The following is a 23,444-nucleotide window of genomic DNA, read 5'->3' as shown; positions in this document are numbered from 1 at the left end:
CATTAGGGGGAGATGGAGCACCCCGCGGGCGCGGGCGGGGGACGGCCGGGGGGGGTGGCTGTGACGTCACGGCCTGGCGGCTGACGCCATGGGCACCGGGCCAAGAGTCCCGCAGCCACCTGGCCCGCTCCGCCCTCTGCAGTGGGTGCGCGTCTGTGTGTGTGTGTGTGAGTGTGAGCGTGTGTGTGTGTGTGTACATGAGCACACCTATGTGCTTGTCTCCGCTTCATCCCTCTGGGGACCACTGGGCCTGGGGTCTCCACCCGGTCCCTGGCTTGGCCCAGCGGAAGCATGACCCCTCCCAGCCCGGCCCTCTTGCCCTCTAATTTGCCACCCCCACCCCACCCCCACCCCATCCCGGGGTCTCTTACCTTGGCGGTGCTTTCTGATGTGGGCACACGGCGAAGTCCACGCGTGTACTTACACATCAGGCATTCACACACACGTATGCACATAGGAGCCTACCTGCGCACACAGGGGAGGAACACACCTGCATGCACGCACACACGTGCACGCACGCATGCCCTAGCTTCTAGGTCCTGCAGAACCTGTGTGAGCCTTAACCTCAGAGAAGCCCCCATAGGCCCTACGCCCCTCCCATTCCAGGAGCTCCAGGCCTCAGCCACTCCGGGCCTCCAGAGGGGCATCAGGGCCGGGGTTGGGAAAGGGGCAGAAGAAGGGGGGGAAGGGAGGTCTTGTCAAGGACACCAGCAAGAGAAGAAAAAAAAAATGCGAAGTGGAAGAAATAAAATCAAAAGGCTTTTAAGACTGCTCTCCCCAACTAGTTGATGTCTTGGCTGCGAATGCCGGCAATGAAATATTGTGCTCTCTGATCGCTTAATGCAGGCAGCCCCGCAGCCCCTCCCCCTGCCCGGCGGCCTTCCTGCCTCTCCCTCCTCCCTTCCCCTTCCCCTCCCTCCTAGAAGGGCCCACAGCTGGTGCCCACTTGCAGCCTGGCACCCACTCAGCTGGCATGGGGACCTCTGCCCTTGCCTGGCAGTTGCGGTGTTTAAGGCTCTCTCCCTGTAGAGAGACTGGGTTTTAAGGTCTTCCAGAAGAGGGGTGACACACCTTCAGTCAGGAGGGTAGGAAATGAGGCTCCATGTGATGGGGATGCCACAGCTGGTAGACCCCAGCTGCCCAGAGAGACTGGGGACACTGCTTGTCAGAGGCTCTTGGAGGCTGGGGCGAAGGAGTGGCGGGGAGGGGAGGGGTTCCGGGTCTAATCCTCAGCCTTTAGGTAAAACCCAAGCTTAGTAATGGCTCAAAGGCCTGGCTTTAGGCCTCAGCCCACCTTCCCACTTGCTCCACCACTTTCTGGCTGGGCGACCTTGGGCCAGCTCTGAGCCTCCTGTGCCGAAAGTTTCCACACCAGGAAGGAGAGAGCAAATAATAGAACCGGCCTCATAGGGTTATTGGGAGGATTAGAGGAGAAAATGTATGCAAAGTGCTCAGCGCAGGGCCGTGCACAGGAGGCCCCTAAGTGGGGCTAATTATGCCCATAATCCGCCCATGGCCCTACCCCCCTGGCCAAGAAGTGGAGGGGGAGGGGAAGCAGCCTGGGAGGGCGCTGGCCACGCCCTTCTGCCCATCCTCCCCACCTCTTCCACCCTTGATCCACACCCTGCCCAGCCCCCAGGCAACTGCTGGCTTTGTGTGCCTTTTAGTCAGGGCTGCCAAATTGGCCAAATCTCCGTAATGCTAAAAAATTGGTCCATTAGCTGGCAGGGAACATCGACATGAGGGGAGCACTGCGCTTCGCTGCCACAGATGGGGGGGAGTGGGCTGCCCACCGTGGCCTGGGGGGCGGGGTCGCTGTCAGGGTGTGTGCATGTCTATGCGTGTGCATGTGTTCACGCACATGTGTGCATGCATATATATGTACATGTGAGTGTGTGTGTACACGCATGTGCATATGCGTGTGTCTGAGGCTACCCTGTATGCCAGACACACTGCCGGGCGATTTCACAGCATCACCTCATATAAACCTCCCAACGACTTTGGGAGGCTGGCCCTTTGTTGTTCCCATGTTAGGGATGCAGAAACTGAGGCTCCAAGACAAGAAGGGCTTGAGCAAGTTTGCTCAGCAAGCGTCAGGAGAGGACTTACTCCCTGGTCTGAGATTCCAGTGGTCTCCATGGACCCCTGCCCAGATGTCCGAGTGACCCCCAAACCCTATGTGCCTTGCTCCTGAAGCCCCTGCCCTCCATGCCTGCTTCCTGGTCCTGCCCTATGGGAGTTTCTCACCACATAACTTTCCTCTGGTTTGTGGCTGGCTGGGGCCTGGCCAAGCTGACTCCTCCAGAAGCTGCCCTCCTCATTTCCCTTCAGGGACCTACCCCCTGCCCTGGGGGTCTGCTGCCCTCTAATGCTCTCTGGTCCTCACTGAGTCCCCATAGGTTGCTTGAAATAGGCAGGGAGTATGAAAATACTCTTTTAAAGACGGAGGGAACAAAAGGAAGGATACCCCCACCCGCTCGTGTCCATATGGAGGCATAGACACATTTCTGACTGGTCTCCCAGCCTCTGAGGCTCACCTGTGTCTACATCCTGCCCTGTCCACCCAGGAACATAGAAATCCACCCTTTAGCCCAACCGTCTGGCCCCCATGACCCAGCTGTCCTTCTTTTGTAGCTCCCCAGACCTCCACTCCAGCACCCCCATCAGACTTTGGGTGAAGTGAGGGGAGCTACCTGGTCTCTTGGCTTCACTAAGTGACTGGTACATCCAAGCCATGCCCTGGGCTGGGGCTGGGGGAAGGCTGAAGGAGAGAGGGAAGCTTGGGAGGAGCCTTCTTTCTTGGCCGCAGTCTAGTCCTGTGTCCTGACACATAAGCAAGGGCCCAGCTGGGATGCTGTGGCCCTGCTCTCCCTGGGCTGCCACCTTCTTGTCCTTCAAGGCCTCGCTGTCCATCCTTAGCTTGGCCACCATCCGCAAGAGGTGAATGAGATCCTCAGAGGCAGCCGTGGCCCAGAAAATGAGGAGATGTTGAGGGAGAGGGAGCAGTCTGACCCCCATGGGGCTAGAGATAAAACTACAATCCAGCTTCTCAGGTCATAAGGGCTCCTTTTGACCACTTCCCTGCCTCCAGCCCTGGCAAAGCTCAGCCTGAGAGTAGGCTTGGGGTCAGGACTGCCAGGCCCCAACAGGGGCAATGAGGCGGCTGGCTGCTGGGCCAGAAGGATGGCACATCTCCAATCGTTGCTGTTTCCTGGATAAACCAGGTGTCTCTCTCCCAGCTTTCTTTCCCTCTTGCCCTTCAGCTCCATTCCTTAGGACCCCTTGACTGAGAGGTGGTGACATGCAGTGGGTATGATTTTGGGCAATTGCATTAGGCAGTTTAGGTTCCAGTCCTGCCTCTGCTACTTCTTGGCTCTGTAACTTTGGAAAAGTTAATTGTAAGCTTGGTTCCCTCACCTGTAAAATAATATCACCTACCTCTTGGGTATTGTGAGGATTCTATGAGGTAAAATGCCTATTGTTTTTGAAGAGTGCATGGTACAATGTGAGCCCTGATGGCAATGATGGTGATGGTGGCATCATGATGATGGTGATGATGATGATGGTGATAGTGGTGATGATGATGACGGTGATGGTGATAGTGGCGACGATGATGACGGTGATGGTGATAGTGGTGATGATGGTGATGGTGGTGGTGATGGTGGTGATGACGGTGATGATGATGGTGATGATGACGGTGGTGTTGATGGTGGTGATGGTGGTGATGATGGTGATGATGATGGTGGTGGTGATGGTGATGATGGTGATGATGATGGTGGTGGTGATGGTGATGATGATGATGATGGTGGTGATGATGATGATGAGTGTGCTGGTGGTGGAGATGGGGATAGGGAAAAAGTTGGGGTGATGCAATTTCAGGTCTAAATGAAGGGAGAGAACAGAGATGAAGCTTAGTGGGGCAGCCTACTAGGTATGAAGCAGAGAAGTGCTTGGTGGATCTTATGCCTGCCCTATTCCAGCTAGCAGAGCTGTTAACCTGGCCTCCCACAGCCAGCCCAGAAGAAGGCAGGGCCCTTTCCGCTCCAGCCTGACTCTTGGCTGGGCATTAATCAGGGCTCTGGTCTGTCTGGTCATGGCCTTTTGGCCCCACCCAGGCCTCTGGAAAGCATCCACAGGCCCCTGTGGACAGGGGAAGCTCTGGCTCTCCTACCCCAAGGGACTTTTAAGCAGGTGCCCATGAGGTCCACAGGGCCAGGCTTGGCACTAATGTGTGGCCAGGGTGGGGCTGCGGAACTCAGTAGGCTCCACAGGAGGGGCAAGTTACTGGGCTGGTATGGGCAAGTTGGCACAGTACTGATGCGTCTGGGGTCAGACTGACCAGTTCAAATCCAGTTCCACCACTGACAAGCCAGGGTGAGGGAAGACTTGGCTATTTCTCAATCTGAGTCTTAGCTTCATCTCTCTTGCCACATGGGATAATAATTGTACCTACCTGGTGGTAGTTGTTTTTTGCAACAATTCAAGAAGATAATGCAAGCGGGGTACTCAGCACACCATAAACCTTGGTAACTTCAATATGATGGCTGCCGTTGGCTCCTACGAGCAGCACAAACTGTGGCCTGGGCCAGACCCACAAATATGAGGGTGGCCCAGGCTCATGGGTGGGTGGGGCTCCTGCTCTGGCCAGCCACCAGTAGTCCGGACGGGCTCCAACACCCCCCTGCCTGACTGCTCCCTGCCTAGGCTGGCCCACCGCCATTGCCCCCACCTCCTGGCCTCCCCCTGTGCCCTCTCTGCAGGCTGGTGAGGGCTCTGACGTGTGAAATAAAAAGGGATTTTAATTACCTCTCAGCAAAACAGCAATTAGAGAGACTCACAGCACAACAGCAGCCCCTCCTCCACACCCCGCCAGGTCCGCCTGCTCCCCTCTTCCTGCAGCCCTCACCCTGCTCTGGCTGCAGTAGGAGGAAGCCCCAATCCAGCTTGGGCCCCTGTCCCAGGACTGGGGTGAGGGGCCGAAGGACAGGAAGAGGTTGATGCTGGGCTTGGGGAGAGGTGTGGGGAAACCCCCTAAAGGGCGGGGTTGGTGGCCCCGGTGGGGCTCCTTGTGCACCTGCACCTCTGTGTGGGATGGCCAGGTCCCCATCTCTTCGGGGTCTTGTTGGTACCCTGAGGCTGTGCCCCCCCGTGTGTGCTGTGGCCCCAGCCCTGAGTGTGCCTGCCCAGCGTGTGTGTGCAGACAAGCCTGCCAGCCACCTGGGGCAGTGTGACCCCCAGGAGGAGCTGGCGCTCTGGGAAGCTGTGCTTTTTCCCTCAACATGCTTTTAAAATAATTGCCTGTGACCCTGCTGGGTAGCTCTCTGTCCACCGCCGCCACCCCCGCCCAGCCCTTGCTGCCAGGGGTTACCTGTCTGTCCGAAGGGCCCTGGGCACCTGCGAGGCATTTGGGGAGGGGGACAGGGTGAGCAGGGCAGGGCATCCCCACGGGTGGCCAGAGGCCAGGGGTGGGTGGCTGATTGAAGCGGTAATTGCAGGCAGCAGGCCCACTAATGCATGCCATGATTAAGCCCCGTTACAGAGGGAGGAAGCTCAACTGAGGGGTGGGGGTGGGGGCGGGGGAGGGGACTTGGTGGGGCCTGGGGCTGACTGACAGCCTCTCTCATGGGGAGGAGGAGCAGGCGGCCACTGCTATCCCTGTGGTCCCCTCCCCCACTCCAGAACTGCAGTGACAGGAACCTGCCAAGCTGAGTGGGGACAGCAGGCCCCCAGAGATGGGAGAGGCGCCTCACAAACACACACACCCACCCCTGGGCAAATCTAGTGGGAGCCTCCACTAGATTCTTTAGGTGCCCAGCTACCACGAATCTTGAGGTTCCCGTGGCTGTGTTGGGGGGGGCCCGGAGTGACCCATGCTGGAGGCATCGTGTCATTGGGTTGCAGAGGCCAGACTGACTGCAACTGGGCAGCTGACATCAGGGACCGCAGTTGCGCCTGCCTTATGTAGTAGGGCCAGCCAAGCACCTGTGCCTACTGGCTGTGAATGGAGCCAGTTGGAGCCTACTGATTCTCTGCGTTGTTTGGCCTATCTATTCATCAAGAATGAGCCTTAGCATCACTCATTTCACAAAGGCCCAGAGAGCTTACATGAGTTCCCCAAGAACACACAGCAAGGGCTGGGTTAGATCCCGTGTTACCCTGGTATCCCAGCTTAGCCACTTACCACCTGTGTGACTTTGTGCCAGTCACCTAAAACCTCTCTGGGCCTCAGTTGCTTCCTCTATAAAGTGGAGATCATATTAGCACCTGCTCCTAGGATTGTTGTGAGGATTAAACCAGATAACTTAGCACTTAAAGCCCAGGGCCTGGCCAGGAATTCAGCTACTAGTGTTCTTAGCATTACCTTTGCTCTCTGACTCATGTGCTCCGTGGTAGGCAGAACTTCAAGATGGCCCTTAAGATTCTCAGCCCCTGGTGTGCACATACCTTTTCCCAGCTATTCAGTCAAGCACAAGTCTAGGTGCTGTTTTGAAGGGATTTTGCAGGTGTAATTAAGGTCCCAAATTAGTGACCTTAAGCTCAGGAGAGCATCAGGGTGGGCCTGACCTGATCATACGAGCACCTTAAAAGCAGGAAGTTTCTCTGGCTCATTGCAGAAATGAAGTCAGGGTTCTGCCAGGGGAGATTCTCCGTTGCTGTTTTTGGAGACGGAGAGGACTCCATGGCAAAGACCATGGGCAGCCTCTAATAGCTGAGAGCAGTCCCTGACTGACAGCCCATATGGAAACCAGGACCTCAGTTCTACTGAATACTGCCACACCAGCCAGTTTGGAAGAGATGCTGAGCCCCAGACGAGACTGGCACCTTCATTTCAGGCTAGTGAGACCCTAAGCAGAGAATCCAGTTACACCGTCCTGGGCTTTGGACCTACGAAGACTGAGAGCTAATAAATTTGTGTTGCTTTTAGTTGCTAAGTTTGTGGCAAATTGTTACTTACGCAGCAATAGAAAACTAATACTGACCCTCTTTGGGAGTTCTGATGAATGCCTGGGACATCTTGCCAGGATGGGAGCTTGGTGCCTGGCTAAGGACAGCCCCGGGCGCAGCTGGCACTCTCAGACGGGTGGCTGCTAGCTTCCTCAGGGCGCCTGCCCAAGGAGCTGAGGGGAGGGCAGAGGTGGGCAGCCCTGCTTCCTGCTCAGGGCCAGCCTGGGGTTGGGGGGCCCTGGCATCCTGGGCTGCCCATTCCCAAATCTCACCCACCCTCACATCCAGAGGATGTCTGTGGGAGCCCCTCTCCTTCCGTCAGCCTGCCCACAGCCCCGGGCCAGCTGTGGTGGGAGAAGTCAGCCTGGGAACTCACGGTGATACAGGGGAGATAGTTTGGGGAACTCATCAGCGCCCTTGTCTTCTATCCCACAGTGCTGCTTTACAGGACCCCTGAGAACCTCCTCCCCCACAACACACACCATCAAGAGAGACACCACCCAGCCCCCTGAGCCCCTCTGGCTCCTCCCCCTACAGCCCTGCTCTCCTATCAGGGACAATTAGTGGCCTCAGCTTTAATTAGCTAACGATCCCCTTCAGCTTCAATCACTTGAAATGAAGATGGAGTGCTGCAGGGACCTCCGGCCCAGTGAGGCTCTGGGCTCTGCCTGTCTCAAGCCACCCTCCATGGTCTCAATGGGCCATGGTGCCCCTGACAGGGGTGCCATAGGCTCTAGGGACCACGTTCCTGCCCCTAGTCCCCTCAGCTTTATTTGCATCTTGCAGCAGGAGCCGAGGTGCCTTTCCTGCCTGCCCATCAAATGTGAGCCCAAGGAGCCCGGCTGTCAGAGCCCAAGGCCCCTCGCCTCTCCTCCCTGCCCCCCATTGCCACCACCCAAATTTGGCTCTCCAAGCTGGCTACCCCCAAGTCCCTGCCACTCAGGCTGGGCAGGAAGGTGGGGCAGGGGGAAAATGAAAAGAGCCAAGTCACAGGAGAATGTCAGGTGGGGACAATGCCGTACAGGAAGTACGCAGGACAAATGACGGGAATGCTTCAGACAGGGACATCCAGGAAGGTCTCTCAGAGGCAGGGACATCTGTCCTAGGAAGGGAGGCAGAGGCTCCAGCTGCAGCCCTGAGGTCCCTCCAAGGCATCCAGGCAAGGTCAGTCCAGACACCTGCCTACCTCCCTGTCCCACTCTGATTCACTTCCCTCCACACAGGCCCTGGCCCTGCGGTCACAGCTGGGCCCTGGCTCTATATTGCATTGCTTGGGTCCCCCAGCGTCCTGCCTGCCCTGCAGAGCTGACCATTCCCTCCCAGATCCTGGGCGCATGTCCCTGGGGTTCTAAGTGCAGCACACATGAGCTCTAATCTCAGCCTCAATACTTATTAGCCGGTGAACACCGGCAATGCTCTCTCCCTCTCTGGGCGTCAGTTCCTTCCTCTGCAAATTGGGGCCAGTAATGGGTTCCCTCCTGGGAGAACTCAGAGTGGGGCAGGCTGCATAGGGCCCAACACAACGCGGTGCCCTGAAGTGCTCCATACAGGTTTGCTGCCATTCCTGGGACACTGGCAGCCACAGCCATGGGGTCAAGAGCTGGGCTTGTTCCATTCAGTCCAGCCCAGGCAGAGGTTATGGCTTGAATGCAGGTGCAGAGGTGGGTTGCACCTACATCCAGTGGGCTTTCGGGGAAGATGGCAAAGCGGGGCTGGGCCAGACTCAGGAGGTGTATAGGCAGGACAGCAGTGCACCTAGGGTGAGGGGGGCAAGGGGTTGAGAATGCTCCCTTCAGTAAGGAAGGGAGAGCTAAGGGCTGGGATTTGGAGACAGGGGAGGGATGGAAAGGAAAGGAGAGGCCAGATAGATTCCAAGGCTGAGACCCAATAAACTTGACCCTGACAGAGGAGGGTTAGAGGAAAAAGAAAAGTTACAGATGAGGTGGGTTTGGAGTGAAGGGAGCTTTGGTAGGAGAGGGGCTAGAGACCGTGGGAGGGACAGGTGGGTCCTGGGGCAGGACAGCAGTGTAGGAGCTGCTGCCCACACCTGGGCACAGCATCCAGGGGTTAGGAAGGAGAAGGACCCAGTGAGGGAGGCTGAAAGGCAGGACTCCAGGACAAGGCTTAGGATTTGGAGAGCAGCAGGTGTGGGTTTGGCACCCTCCGTGCCCCTCAGTCATGGATAGTGACAAACCCTGACATAGCTATGCTGAGGCCTGCTGTGTGGGGTGGGAAAGGCCAGCATAGGCCTGAGGGTAGTGATGAGGAAGGACCTCACACAGGAGCTACAGGAGGAAGCAGGGCATCCAACAGGACATCCGGAAATGCCCACCTATTAAAATAAACAGACAATTAAACCAAATGTGCACCTCGATCCAAAGGCTATGCAGAAGGGGTCGCGGAGCTCACCTCGGGGGGAGGGCTGAGAGGGACTCCACACGCTTGGACTCTACACACTTCTGTGAGACCAAAAGGTTAAAAAGGCATTCATAGCTTCCTTGTGTAAAATAAATATCAAGATAGAGTGTTTGCACAGTAGGATGGAGAGTGTGTACGGTGGGGATGCAGAGTGTGCACAGTGGGGATAAAGCATGTGCATGGTTGGGATGGAGAGTGTGCACAGGGGGGATGCAGTGTGTGCACAGTGGGAGGGAGAGTGTGCACAGTGGGACGGAGAGTGTGCACAGTGGGGATGGAGAGTGTGCAGTGGGATGGAGAGTGTGCACAGTGGGGATAGAGCATGTGCATGGTGGGGATGGAGAGTGTGCACGGTGGGGATGCAGTGTGCACAGTGGGAGGGAGAGTGTACACAGTGGGATGGAGAGTGTACACAGTGGGGTGGAGAGTATGCAGTGGGATGGGGACTGTGGACAGTGGGATGGAGAGTGTGCAGTGGGGATGGGGACCGTGCACAGTGGGATGGAGAGTGTGCAGTGGGGATGGGGAGTGTGGATGGTGGGGGTGGGGACTGTGCACAGTGGGATGGAGAGTGTGCACGGTGGGATGGAGAGTGTGCAGTGGGGATGGGGGTGTGCATGGTGGGGATGGAGAGTGTACAGTGGGGATGGACATGTGTGAACAATGGGATGGATAGTGTGGTCTGTGGGGTGGACATGTTCTCACAGTGGGATCAAGAGTATGTGTCCAGTGGGCATGGCAGGCAGCCTCAGGGATAAGGACAATGGAAGTAAGAAGGAAAAGAGGGGGCAGAATAGCCCTCTTGTCCTCTGGTTCTCCACAGAGTCAAGGAAAGATTTGTCTGGGATCCAAGAGCCTGGAGCTGGTTAGTAGGTGGGATGCTAGGCCTGGTACAAGCCTGGACCCAGGGATACTTCACACAGGGATTTCAGTCACCTGATCACAGCCCTCAGGCAATCTTTCCATGCTCATCAGATGCCTATCCTTGTGGGGATACAGGAAGAGCAGGGGCCATCACTGGAGACTTTGCTCCCAAGATATTCGCTGTGTTGGCAGGGCCAGCCGCCCCACTGCATGGAGGCAGCACCTGCCCAGACAGGGGAGGCTGACTCCCTAGCTCCCAGATGGATGACTGGCAACTGGCCAACGGAAGAGGTAAGAGTTAGAGTGTTCCAGGCAGCGGGAACAGCCAGTGCTAAGGCCCTGAGGTGAGACAGAGAGCCAGCTATGTTCTGGGAAATAAACATAGATCACAGAGACCAGAGGACAGCGAGAGAGAGTGGGTGGGGAGACAGGCAGAGAAAGAAGGGCAGAGAAGGGCAGACAAGAAAGAGGCTACTGCCTTATGGGCCACGTTAAAATGCCTGCAATTTATCCTGAGGAATAAGGAGGGCAAGGCTGGAAGCTGGAGGCCAGTGAGGAGTCATCCAGGCCAGAGTGGGCATAGAAGGTATCAGAATCTTCCAGAGGAGCTAAGCTGGGTGTCTGGACCTGGTAAGGTGCGACTGTGAAGCTGGGACCAAGGCGAGCCAGGAAGTGAGTGGGGACATGGCCCATGCTAAGGAGCCCAAGAGCTGCCCCCACAGCTCAGGGATCTGAAAGCAGGTGGATGGAAGAGTCTGACAACCACCCACCTCCCACCCCACCTCGGCCTGGCCCGGAGCATGCCCTCTGGCATGGGGGTGCTAAGGCAGGACAGAACAGCTCCCCTCAGCCCATCTGGTCATTCACAGCAGGACAGAGTGGAGGCATACAGATGCGGGGTGTGGTACAGGGGCCTTTCGTGTCCCCCCAGATCTGATGTGGGCACCCAACTTTCCAACAAGAACCTGAGTCAGCACTGAGGGGCCGCCCCACAGCTCTGGCCTTCCCCCCACCCATCTGCCATCCCAGCCACTTGGGAAAGTCATTTCATTTCTCAAATTAAAAATCCATTTTGCGCTGTGAATAATAGATGGGATGCGCTCTGGGAGGCCAGGCGGACAGGAAGCTAGTTTGGGGGATTGTTTTTCAGGGCACAGAAGACTTGTAGAATTGGCAGGTGAGGGGAATGGGGGCTGGTGGGTGGGCAGGATCTATGGGAGGGTGGGGGACATTGTAGCTCTCACAGCAGACTCCTTACAGACATGCTGAGGCGAGGCTAGGGGTTCAGCCCCTCAGGAGAATGCAGCCCAGACCCAGTGATACCCCACCAAATCTGGTCGGTGGGATCTGGCCCCTGCCAGGGAGGAGGCAGAGAGTGGGCTCCCAAAGCCCTCCCCTCTGGCCCTTGCCTCTCCCCTCCTCCAACCCCTTGCCCCACCCCTGTCCCAGGCCTCTTTCCATGGCAGCTCTGGCCAGTGCCCACCCTTCCTTGGCTGGCCAACCATAGCCTCACTCAGGACTTGGCTGAGTGTACCGTGTCATCCTCTCGCTCATCAGTCATGGGGTCACCTTGACAATTGGAAGCGGGTGGAGGAGGCCTGGAAACCTGGAAAAACGAGTGAGGGGAGCTGAAGGCCAGACCCTGATGCCCTCCACTCCTCCCAGCCTAGACTTCCCTTTCTGAGAGGGACGAAGAGCCAAAGAGGAGGGCCACTCTGTTGGTGGGCTGTAGGGTGCACAGGACTCAGTGGGTCCCAATGGTCCAATCCCGAGTCAGCTCAGTGGGCCCTGGTTGTTGCTCTCAGGGCTGGGGTCAGGCCGGAAGCCTCATGGTGTTCGGTGGGGGGATGAGCAGCTCAACATTCAGAGCAGGGGAGGCCCAGCCAGGCAGGCAGGACTACCTGGCTGGGAGTCAACAGAGATGAACAGATCAATGGCCACAAGGCCCTGAGAAGGATGGTGGGAGGAAGGAGGGAGCAAGGGTGGAGGGCCCAGGGAGTAGGGGTGCAGCGGCCAGAGCAGGAGTCCCTGGGGAAGCATGTTTGTCGGGAGGAAAGCGGCTCCCTGAGACAATATCCATTTTTATATTTCTTGGAAATTTCATGGCATTCATTTCGGGGAAAATAAAAGCTGTCATTGTTGGAGAAATGATACCAATCAGGGCCTGAAAAGGCTGGAAAATTATCCTCCTGGAGAGGAGCGTTGGGGGAAAAATGCAGATTAAAAAGCACAAAGAGCCACTTTGCCACCGCCCTGCCCTCCCCTCCCCCTTCATGGAATCTCCACGTTTTCCATAATTCTCCCTCTCCTTGGAAGATTAATCGGGCCAGGAAGAATGCATGGGGCAGAAGACAACCCTGAGATGGCCAGAGATGGAAGCAGAGAGAGTCCAGAGTGAGGACTTAGAAGCAGAGATGGAAGGAAAAACAGGCAGAGGACCGGCAAAAGCGAATGGCAGGTGGCCCTTGGGCCAGGGGCCCAGTAGCTGCGCTGATGAGTAGCCCCAGGGCAGGGGGACAGATTGAGGGACCCTGTGACCCATGGCTTTTATCAGATGGGGCTCCATGGCCGTGTCAAAAATTGTTTGGGCCAGTTTGCCAGACTGATGCTATGGGGTCTTCTCCTAGGGGCCCTGATGGAGGAAGCCGGGCAGAGAAAGCCGGGACTGCTGAAACAGTATCACCCATCTAAGAAACCCAGAGTTTCTGAGCCCCGGGGGACAGGCCCCTAAGGGTACAGCGGTCAGCCAAGCCCTGCCCTCTAGGGTCCCAGAAGAAGGAGTGGGTGGAGAAATTCGCAGTCCCCTGCCTAGCCTGACGCCCACCAGAGCCCCGCTGAGGGCCGAGGGCTGCTGGGAGAGTGGGCGGGTCCCCTCCCTCCCCTGTCGCCAGCGGGGAGGACTCTCTCATTGCTCTCTAGCTCTCTTCTTCCCACCTGGGCCAGAGATGGGGGTGGGGCTGACTCAGCCCCTGAGGCCCCTCCTGCGGCAGCCCCTACTGTTCTTCCCGCTCCAGAACCGAGTGAAGGGGGAACCGGGCGGACCAAAACCCAGAGCCCTTGTGGAGGCCTGGCGGGGGCGGGGTGAAAAAGGAGGGCAGTAGGGCCACTTATGGAAGGCCCGCGGCGCCCGGCGGGCCGCGCGGTACAGGCACGACTTCCACGCAGCCTTAGCCTCCTGGAGTCCTCTCTGGGCTGTACTCAGGTCCTGAGACTCGGCTGGGCCTCTCGCGCGCCTCCTAATATCCAGCCTCAGTCCCTTTAGGGAGGGCCAGGTGGGCGGCTCCCAGTGGGACACCGGATCAGAGGGGATCCCCCTCCCGGGAGTGGCAGCTGCCCTTTCTCTCGGGACGCGGCGGCCCCGGAGTCCCCGAGGCTGGAGATTGCGTAGGGACCCTCGGGCTCTTGTACTCGCGGCCGCCTCCCTGCCCGCGCGCTGCAGCCGAACTGACAGGTAGCGGAGAGGGAAGCAGGCAGAGGAGGGGTGCGGGGGGCTGGCGGAGGAGGGTGGAGCCGCCGGCGCGCCCCCTCCCTCGGGGCCGGCGGGCGGCGCGGTTCGGCGGCGAGGAGCGGCGGGCGCACGGAGAGAGCGGCCGCCCGCCCCGCTCCGCTCCGGGCTCGGCTCCGGCTCGGCCCGGACCCTGCTCCGCGGCCATCCAGCCCGTGAGCGCACTTGCCGGGTAAGTGGCGCCGCAGCCCGCTGCCGCCGCGGTCACCTCCTCCGCGGCCCTGAACCGAGCCTCCCGGCTTTGTCTGCGTCCTCGCGGCTCCGGCTGCGGCGGCGACTCCCGGGCTCGGCTTTCAGGCTCGGCGGGCTGCGGAGACCGGCAAGGCGCGGGAGGCTCGGCGCCCAGGGCCCCGGGCGCGTCAGGCCTGCTCGCTCCGCGCCGGGGGGGAAACTTCGCCCAAGTTTGGGTTCTGGGGAGAACCTGTTGAAGCCGGGAGTGGCCCGGGGCAGGGAACGGAACTGGTCCCGGTTCTCCGCTGGGGCCGTCGGGGGTGCCTTCCTGGCACTGGGCCGCATGGCGCGCGCCGCTTGGAGAAGAGGCAGGTAGGCATTGGGGCCATTCAGCAGAAGGCGCAGGGGACGAGGCTGCGGAGGCCCTGCGGAGATCCCCCAGGGCAAAGTTTGGTTCTTTGGTCGCTTCCTTGTGCGTCTAGGCCCCAAACTGGGAAGCGGAAGATGCAGCTATGCCGCAGGTGGCTTCAGGGTCCGCATAGACGTTCCCTGATCATACCTCCTTTCTGCCTTCTCCGATCTCCTCCCCTCCCCCATTCGGCTTTGGCTGCAGCAGGTCTCGGGTCGCCTTTCATTGAAGGCCTACTACGTGCCAGGCCCGTGCCCGGTGTCCTCTGTTTTGTATAGGGAGTCTCCTAACCCAGCGGGCCGAACGTGCGTTCCGGGAGACGGACGAATGTTAAAGGACGCGGACTGTGCACGCGAAAGAGGGTGGCCACTCTGCGGCCTCTCCTTTCTACATTCCTAGAGTGGCAGAGGGAGGCCTGGCACCAGGCCCGCGGTTGGGGACCCGGGGTGGTCCCCAGCCTGCGGACCTAGACCTGTGCCTTCTTGTGGCTCTGTGGGATCCGTCGGATTTCTAAGCCTGGGCCCGCCCTTCCCACAGGGGCGACCCGAGGGCCATGCGGAGGCCCGCGAGGAAGCCGGCTGTCAGGTGCCTCAAGTAGTCTCCCGAGAGCGTCCAGAATCTCAGGGTGGCGGCCGAAGCGCCATGGAAGCCCCGTACTCGATGACGGCGCACTACGACGAGTTCCAGGAGGTCAAGTACGTGAGCCGGTGCGGTGCTGGGGGCGCGCGCGGGGCCTCGCTGCCCCCCGGCTTCCCGCTGGGCACCGGGCGGGGCGCAGCCGGGGCCCGGGCCGGGCTACCGCGCTGGAACCGGCGAGAGGTATGCCTGCTTTCGTGGCTGGTGTTCGCCGCCGGCCTCTGCGCCATCCTGGCCGCCATGCTGGCGCTTAAGTACCTGGGCCCGGGCGCGGCTGGCGGTAGCGCCTGCCCGGAGGGCTGCCCGGAGCGCAAGGCCTTCGCGCGCGCCGCCCGCTTCCTGGCCGCCAACTTAGACGCCAGCATAGACCCATGCCAGGACTTCTATTCGTTCGCGTGCGGTGGCTGGCTGCGGCGCCACGCTATCCCAGACGACAAGCTCACCTACGGCACCATCGCGGCCATCGGCGAGCAGAACGAGGAGCGTCTGCAGCGCCTGCTGGCTCGGCCCGGGGGCGGCCCTGGCGGCGCGGCCCAGCGCAAGGTGCGCGCCTTCTTCCGCTCGTGCCTCGACATGCGCGAGATCGAGCGGCTGGGCCCGCGGCCCATGCTCGAGGTCATCGAGGACTGCGGCGGCTGGGACCTGGGCGGGGCGGCCGATCGCGTGGGGGCCGCGGCGCACTGGGACCTCAACCGACTGCTGTACAAGGCGCAGGGCGTGTACAGCGCCGCCGCGCTCTTCTCCCTCACGGTCAGCCTGGACGACAGGAATTCCTCGCGCTACGTCATCCGCGTGAGTTGTGGGGGACCGGCTCCTCGGCCCGCGCGCAGGCCCCGGCCCTGCGGGCCGCCGCGGGAGCCGGGGCGCGCAGAGAAGGGCGCGGGCCGAGCGCGGGAGGAGGGCGCAAGTAATTTCCTTGAGTAATTGCGGTGTTTAGCCGAGCCGCGGGGGCCGCAATTACCACGCTCTGGCGGGGTGGAGCGCGGAGGGAGGGGCTCCCGAGGCCTGCCAGGCCCGGCGGAGGCCTGCGGGGGCCGGGGCTGCCCCGGAACGCCCGGAACCCCCATTCTCAGTGCGGCTCGGTGAGCGCCCCTCACATGGGGGAAAAGTGGAGGCTTTCAGGGTAAGGAGTTGTGAGGGCGAGGCACCTCCTGGTTCCGCCAGCCCAGGCCCGCCAGGGATGGGGGCTGCAGCCAGTTCTCTGGATGGGGTAGGGACCAGTGTCTGTGCTCCTGGGGCTGTGACAATGGATGTCTGTGTGCCCTCTACTTGGGCCTTTGAGTGGGGTGCAGTCTATTTGGGGGGACCCAGTATGGTGGTGGAAACCCTGGTGGCATAGTGGTTAAGTGCTACGGCTGCGAACCAAAGAGCAGGCAGTTTGAATCCTCTAGGCGCTCCTTGGAAAACTCTATGGGGCGGTTCTACTCTGTCCTATAGGGTCGCTACGAGTCGGAATCGACTCAACGGCGCTGGGTTTGGTTTTTTGGTTTAGTATGGTGGTCTCTAACCCTGTCTTCTCCCTAGATTGACCAGGATGGGCTCACCCTGCCGGAGAGGACCCTTTACCTAGCCCAGGATGAGGAGAGCGAGAAGGTGCCCAGGCCTGAGCTGGGGTTGCTGGGAGGCCTGGGGCTCCAGGATGGCCGAGCTTGGCCCCCACTGGTAACACCCCTCCCCTGGCGCAGATCCTGGCGGCTTACCGTGTGTTCATGGAGCGTCTGCTCAGGTTACTGGGTGCCGATGCTGTGGAGCAGAAGGCCCAGGAGATCCTGCAGCTGGAGCAGCAGCTGGCCAATGTGAGCAGGTGGGGCTAGGGGACAGGAGCCATGGGCTGGGCTGGGGTCAACTCCCATCTCCACTCCCAGATCACCGTGTCAGAGTATGATGACCTCCGGCGAGACGTCAGCTCCATGTACAACAAGGTGACGCTGGGGCAGCTGCAGAAGATCACGCCTCATGTGAGTGTGGCCCTGCCTGGGGGGTGGGGGGGGGCAGAGAGCGGCATTGGTCCTGGGACCCCTGGTCACCCTCACCCCAGACACAGGCAAGGCATTCTGGGGCCATGGACTCTTGTGCCCTGCCTGTCCTGCCCGCCCCTCCCTGCCTCACTGTCCCTGTCCTTGATGGCCCACAGCTGCGGTGGAAGTGGCTGCTGGACCAGATCTTCCAGGAGAACTTCTCGGAGGATGAAGAGGTGGTGCTGCTGGCCACGGACTACATGCAGCAGGTGTCCCAGCTCATCTACTCCACGCCCCGCAGGTACGGCTGCCAGCCACCCACCCTGCCCATCTGGCCGCCAGTCCCTGCCCAGGCTCCCGAATCCTGTCTGCCTGGTGAGCTTTCACTTCTCATCTCCGCCTCCGTCCAGTAGCCATGCTGGGGAGGAGCACTAGAATGGGAGCCCAGACCCCTGGCTGTGGCCCTTGCTCTCCAAGAGCCTGGCAGGGTGCTGAGCCTCCTGGGATGCAGTTTCATCACCTGGGGATTGGGAGGCCTGAGTAGGTGGGCATCAGAAAGGGGAGGTGGGGCCGCTGCTCTGCCTCCTCTTGCCCAGGGCTGCCTTGGGGAGAGCCTCCCTGGTCTACATCCACCATGGGAGGATCAGAGGCCCTCAAGGCTGGCTCCAAGGCACGGTCACCCCCGAGTGCCCTCCCCACCCTGTAGCAAGTCAGGGAACAATGCTGGGCCTTGGCCCATCAGCATCGGGGGCTCTGCTTGGTGGTAGAAGTGTGCCCTGCTGTGTGCGGACCCTGCTCTCTTCCTTGACTTGGGCCTGGTCCACTCCAGGCTCAGCCTCGCATCCCTGCAATTTCTCTGGTTCTTTCGTGGGTGCTATTGGATGCTGGGACCAGCCCCAGACTGGAGGGGCAGGGTGGATGGGCCCGTGCGCGGGGGCCTGTCTGGGCACCCACCTGCATCCCCGGCCCCAGGATCCTGCACAACTACCTGGTGTGGCGTGTGGTGGTGGTCCTGAGCGAGCACCTGTCTCCGCCATTCCGAGAAGCACTGCACGAGCTGGCGCGAGAGATGGAGGGCAGTGACAAGCCACAGGAATTGGCTCGAGTCTGCCTGGGCCAGGCCAACCGCCACTTTGGCATGGCACTTGGCGCCCTCTTTGTCCATGAGCACTTCTCAGCCGCCAGCAAGGCCAAGGTCAGGCTGCCCAGGATTTGGGGTGGGGCGGGAGTGCTGAGCTGGGTGTGGGCTCAGTGCCAACATATCACCCTGCAGCTAGGGCACCAGGCTGAGCCCCCTCTGAGGCTCCAGGCCATTCCTTACCAGGCCTCCTCCCCCAGAAAGTCTGCCTGGCCTGTCTGGCACAGGAGGCCCTCCGAGCTGAGCCCCACCCCGCCCTGCCCTTCTCTGCCATGCTTCGCCGGCCTGGTCTTAGGGCCATCTGCCCCCTTCCAGACTGGGAGCTTATTGTTGGGGTGGGCAGGGCTTGGATCCCCACCTCCAAGGTCTTCCTTTGGTGCCCAGTGCCAAACACTGGGCTCAGAAAGTGGTGCTGAATGGTTAGGGGAGCTCCCTGCCTTGGACCCAGATCTAAGCTCCCTAGGCTGACCTTTGATCCCTGACCCCTGACCTGCAGGTGCAGCAGCTGGTGGAAGACATCAAGTACATCCTGGGTCAGCGCCTGGAGGAGCTGGACTGGATGGACGCCGAGACCAAGGCGGCTGCCCGGGCCAAGGTGGGGGGGCACTCCTCCCATCTATTTCTTTTTGCTTCTGCAAACACATACTGAGCGTCAGCTCTGTGCTGGGAGCTGGGGAGAAAGAGGAGAAAACAAAGATGGCTGTCTTGTGGGTGGAGTTGACGTCAGCCCTCTGCTCTCCCCGACCTGACCGCACACCTAGAGCTGAACACCTCTCCTCTCACCTACAGCTCCAGTACATGATGGTGATGGTTGGCTACCCGGACTTCCTGCTCAAGCCTGAGGCCGTGGACAAGGAGTATGAGGTGGGCCTGTCCTCCCGTCTGCCGTCCTGGCCTCCCTGCCCTTGGCCAAGACCCCCAGGGCAACCAAGCTCCAGGATGCGGGGGAGGGGCCTTGGCCCCAGCTAACCAACCATAGGTGGGCGCAGGCCTGCCGGCCAGACAGCCCACCCCAGCTTGGCTCTGGCCTGCCCCTGCAGTTCGAGGTCCACGAGAAGACCTACTTCAAGAACATCTTGAACAGCATCCGTTTCAGCATCCAGCTCTCGGTTAAGAAGATCCGGCAGGAGGTGGACAAGTCCACGTGGGTGCCCGCTGGCTCTGGGGGACACCAGGCAGTGCCACGGGCGGAGGGGCTCCTCACTGAGGCCGGGAGGCTGGCGTGGGGGCAGCTGGGCCTGCGCAGGGAGGGGATGGGGTGGCCGGGTGGGGGCCCAGCCTGGGAGAGGCCCAGATGTACCCTCAGAAGGCGGTTGTGGGCGGGGCCCAGGGCAGTCTTCAGGGAGGAGGGGGCAGTAGAGGAGGGGTATGGTTCACCCAGCCAACCCAGACACCCTCCACAGGTGGCTGCTCCCCCCACAGGCGCTCAACGCCTACTATCTACCCAACAAGAATCAGATGGGTAAGGCGGGTAGGGGGTGGGGTGGATGTCCTGGGCAAGGGGCGGGGCCTGAGAAGGGGGCAGGTCTGACTCTGGCTACGCCCCCCTGCAGTGTTCCCGGCAGGCATTCTGCAGCCCACACTGTATGACCCTGACTTCCCTCAGTAAGTATGGGGGTGATGGAGAGCCGCTGAGGGGCTGGGCCTGACAGCAGGCCTTGTGTTGGGTGGGTGGTGCTGTCAGACTGCTCCGAGTTGGGCTGGGGGCCCCATGCACCTTTTTCTGGGCCCACGAATCATAACAGCAGTGACCCTGGTCTCCAGAGTTCTACATCGCCCTGGATTATTTAGAAAAACGTGTGTTTTGTTTCCGACATCCTATTCCCTGTCCTCAGTACCTTGCCTGTGGCTTGTTTAGGTGTTTCCAAAGAGAGTCACCCTAGCGGTAAGGAGGCCAGCCCTCTTGGTGCTTCAGTCTCCGTCCAGCCCTACCCCCCAGCTCCATAAGGTGGTACTTCTTAGAAGGCAGCTGGACAGGTGTTGCCGGCCCCTTTTACATGCCTCCCGAGAAAGCTCAGGCGTGGGTGCCCCAGGGCCATGTGGCCCCCGCTGTGGCCTCCCTGGCTACCTCCCAGCCTGTGGGGGTGGAGGTGTCTTGGAACCTGGGCAGCAGTGGGGGCTCCCACAGACACTGGGGGCTGAGCCTGCTGCTGCTGCCCTGGACCCAGGTCTCTGAACTACGGCGGTATTGGCACCATCATCGGACACGAGCTGACTCATGGCTACGATGACTGGGGTGAGGCCTTGGGGGCCTAGGTGGGGATGTGGGGGGTGGGTGCTGTCCCTACTGGCTGGTGGGCGAGTAGGGGCAGGACTTGGTGCCCAGCTTACCCCCTCCCACTGCCACAGGGGGCCAGTACGACCGCTCGGGGAACCTGCTGCACTGGTGGACAGAGGCCTCCTACAGCCGCTTCCTGCGCAAGGCTGAGTGCATCGTCCGCCTCTATGACAACTTCACCGTCTACAACCAGCGGGTTAGCCCCCTCGCCCTTTGGGCACGAAGGCCACTGGGCACCGGCCGGGAGCACGCACACCACATGCACACATGAGTGTGTGCAAACAGATCCCATACCAGGTCCCTGCAGATATCCCGATATGTGTTCACACGGGCTTCTCTGCACACTCACGTGGGTGCAGGAACATGTTCAGGAAGACTCACGGTGCATGTGGAAGGAAGGCCTTCTGGGAAAGGGAAGGAGGGCAGACAGGGGTGAGAGCAAGTGGGCCATGCCTGAGGACAGCTAGCCGGCTCCATGCAGCCCCAGGCTCCTCCTCTATCGGCAGGTAAACGGGAAACACACGCTTGGTGAGAACATTGCAGACATGGGCGGCCTCAAGCTCGCCTACTATGTGAGTTACCATGCCTGGCCCTCATCCCTGCCAGGCCTTGTGGGGAAGGGGTGGATGCTGGTGGGGAAGTGACCAGAGCTCTGAAATAACGGTCCCCTCTTACCCCCTGGGGACTCTCTGGCCTGGGGTGGGATGATGCCTGTGCTGGGCACAGGGTCCCTGGAAAAGGCTGGACTCAGGGCCTTCATTTGCAGGGAGAGCAGGGGAGGGCTGCCTGGAGGTGGTGATCCTGACTGGGGTTTGCATATGGAGTACAGTGCGGGAAGGATGGGCCAGGCAGGGATCCTAGCGGCAGCTGTATAGAGCTGGGCTGGGGAGGGCATCCGTTCCCCGGGGCTGAGGGGCTGGCTGCAGGGCCGGTGTGGTCGGGTGGAGTGGAGGAGGAGAAGGGGCATCCCCCAGGGCACTGTGAGTTAGGTCACCCTCCGTGGGCACAGCCCCTTGTGCTCTCTGCACCCCCAGGCCTATCAGAAGTGGGTGCGGGAGCACGGCCCAGAGCACCCCCTGCACCGGCTCAAGTACACGCACAACCAGCTCTTCTTCATCGCCTTCGCTCAGGTGGGTCCTGGTTGGGGGCTGAGCTGGGGGCCCTGGGGCGGGGGGGACACAGCACCCAGGCCCGGTCCCAGCACTGAAGATCCAGACTGTCCCATCAGCTGCTGCTCTGGAGAGGATGGCCTCATGGCTTCTGATGGGGGTGTTCAGGCATAGTCTTTGGGGCGGTGAGGGATGCACCACATGGGTGGGGCTTGACCACGGCTGCTGGGCCTCACCCTCTTCCACCCCATTCTCCTCCTGGGCCTAGAACTGGTGCATCAAGCGGCGGTCCCAGTCCATCTACCTGCAGGTGCTGACTGACAAGCACGCACCTGAGCACTACAGGTAGGTCCGCTCTTGCCCTCCTGCCTGGCTTCCTGCCTGGCTTCACTCCCTCCTCGGGTCTAGGGCGGGAAGGGGCAGAGGACCACCCGGCTGCTGGACCCAGCCTCCCCTTCCTCCCCAGGGTGCTGGGCAGTGTGTCCCAGTTCGAGGAGTTTGGCCGGGCCTTCCACTGTCCCAAGGACTCACCCATGAACCCTGCCCACAAGTGCTCCGTGTGGTGAGCCCACCGCCCGCACGCCCCCACCGCCCTGCACGCATCGCCTCCTGCCGTGGCCGGGGCAGGCATGGACCCGGCACTGAGGCCCACTCCGGCACTGCCTGCCTACCCTGCCCCTCCTGCCCGACCCACTGCCCCTCACTCAGATGGGTGGAGTGGGGCGGAGGCTGGGCTCTGAGGGTGAGGAGGGAGGGTCCTGGAGTCCCTGGTAGCCTGTTTGTACAGGCTCCACCTCAGCTGTATTCTTGCTGCTAAGTCTGGTAAATAAAGCTGCTGTACTGTCGTCTTGGCCTCTTCAGGGCCCTGGAGAGATGCGCTGCAGGGACCCCTGGGCACAGCCAGGACCGAGAGAGGGCCTCGAATGCACTGGCTCCCTGGAGCTGGCTCCTGATGCCCACGGTGGCAGGCTGTAAGGCACCCTCACTGCAACCAGAGCAGATAGGATGGCCCTTGAACAGGGGAGGAAACTGAGGCAGAAGGGGGGCATGCCCCACCCAAGGTCACACTGCTCATGTCTGGTGATGGGCAGGTCTTCACCTTTGGAAACCTCGTGCACTGAGTGTCCAGCATACACTCAGCATCGGCTCCTGAAGCGTCTCCTGGGAAACCTGCCTGCAGCATTGAAGGTTTTGTTTGCCAGGCACAGTACTAGGACCTGAGTGGGGATTAACTGGATTGAATTCAGCTGGGGCGGAGGAGCGTGCGCAAACTTGGCACAGCTGCCCCACCTGGCCTCAGTTTCCCCATGTGCTAAGTGAGGGGCATGAGCTCACCTGGGGAGGCCCTTCCTGCAGTGATGTGAGGGGAGGACTGTTGTTGATGGTTCGGCCCTCTGAGTGCAGCTCATTGGGATGATGGAAAGCAGTCTTCTGCTAAGCATTTAATGTTGCTAGGTGCCATCGAGCTGGCTCCAACTCGTAGAGACTCTGAGTACAACAGAAGGTAACACTGCCTGGTCCTGTGCCATCCTCACAGTCGTGCTGCATTTGACCCCTTGTTGCAGCCACTGTGTCGGTCTATCTTGTTGAGGGTCTTCCTCTTTTTCGCTGGCCCTCTACCAAGCATGATGTCCTTCTCCAGGGACTAGTCCCTCCTGATCACATGTCCAAAGTTATTAATAGCAGGGAAATAGAGGAGTCAGAGATGGTTTATGACTGCTGAAGCTTCCTGGTGCCCCTGTGTGCCCAGAGGCCCCTGGGCCTCCACCATCCCCACCTCTAAGGGTGGCGCTTGAGCTCAGGGGGTCCTGTGGGGTGACTTTGGCAAGTGGCTGCCCTCTCTGGGCCCCAGGAGCCTCATCAGCAGCTAGGTAGTAGGAGTAGCAGGGCAGGTAGGTAGCAGACAGCACTGACGCACTGCTGCCTACAATTGATTGATTGATTGCACCTATCCTCCCACCCCCTCTCCTGGCCCTGCCTGGCACTGGGGCACTCAGCCAGAGGGTGCGTGTG

The 23,444-nt window shown here is 60.3% G+C and overlaps 1 protein-coding gene across 4 annotated transcripts; it reads left to right on the top strand.

The window, feature by feature from the left end:
- The first annotated feature begins 12,642 nt into the window (after window positions 1-12,642).
- ECEL1 (endothelin converting enzyme like 1) lies at window positions 12,643-22,263 on the top strand. 4 transcript variants are annotated; one of them, XM_049889021.1, is made up of 18 exons: window positions 12,643-12,685; window positions 14,850-15,740; window positions 16,473-16,541; window positions 16,634-16,744; window positions 16,814-16,906; window positions 17,083-17,207; window positions 17,879-18,101; window positions 18,541-18,639; window positions 18,834-18,908; window positions 19,085-19,188; window positions 19,448-19,506; window positions 19,598-19,649; window positions 20,213-20,280; window positions 20,394-20,518; window positions 20,829-20,894; window positions 21,357-21,452; window positions 21,700-21,776; window positions 21,898-22,263. In XM_049889021.1, the coding sequence occupies exons 2-18, from the start codon at window positions 14,955-14,957 to the stop codon at window positions 21,995-21,997; spliced, it is 2,328 nt and encodes a 775-aa protein (XP_049744978.1). In that variant the 5' UTR covers window positions 12,643-12,685; window positions 14,850-14,954; the 3' UTR covers window positions 21,998-22,263. The 4 variants fall into 4 exon arrangements, with proteins under 4 accessions (XP_049744978.1, XP_049744974.1, XP_049744976.1 ...); XM_049889017.1 differs by lacking the exon at window positions 12,643-12,685 and adding an exon at window positions 13,275-13,678; XM_049889019.1 differs by lacking the exon at window positions 12,643-12,685 and adding an exon at window positions 13,797-13,904.
- Window positions 22,264-23,444: the final 1,181 nt, after the last annotated feature.

This window comes from Elephas maximus, chromosome 6 (genome assembly GCF_024166365.1).
Source record: "Elephas maximus indicus isolate mEleMax1 chromosome 6, mEleMax1 primary haplotype, whole genome shotgun sequence".
NCBI classification, from domain to species: Eukaryota; Metazoa; Chordata; class Mammalia; order Proboscidea; family Elephantidae; genus Elephas; species Elephas maximus.
The sequence above is the reverse complement of the archived record's forward strand: the minus strand, read 5'-3'. Positions and strand labels throughout refer to the sequence as shown.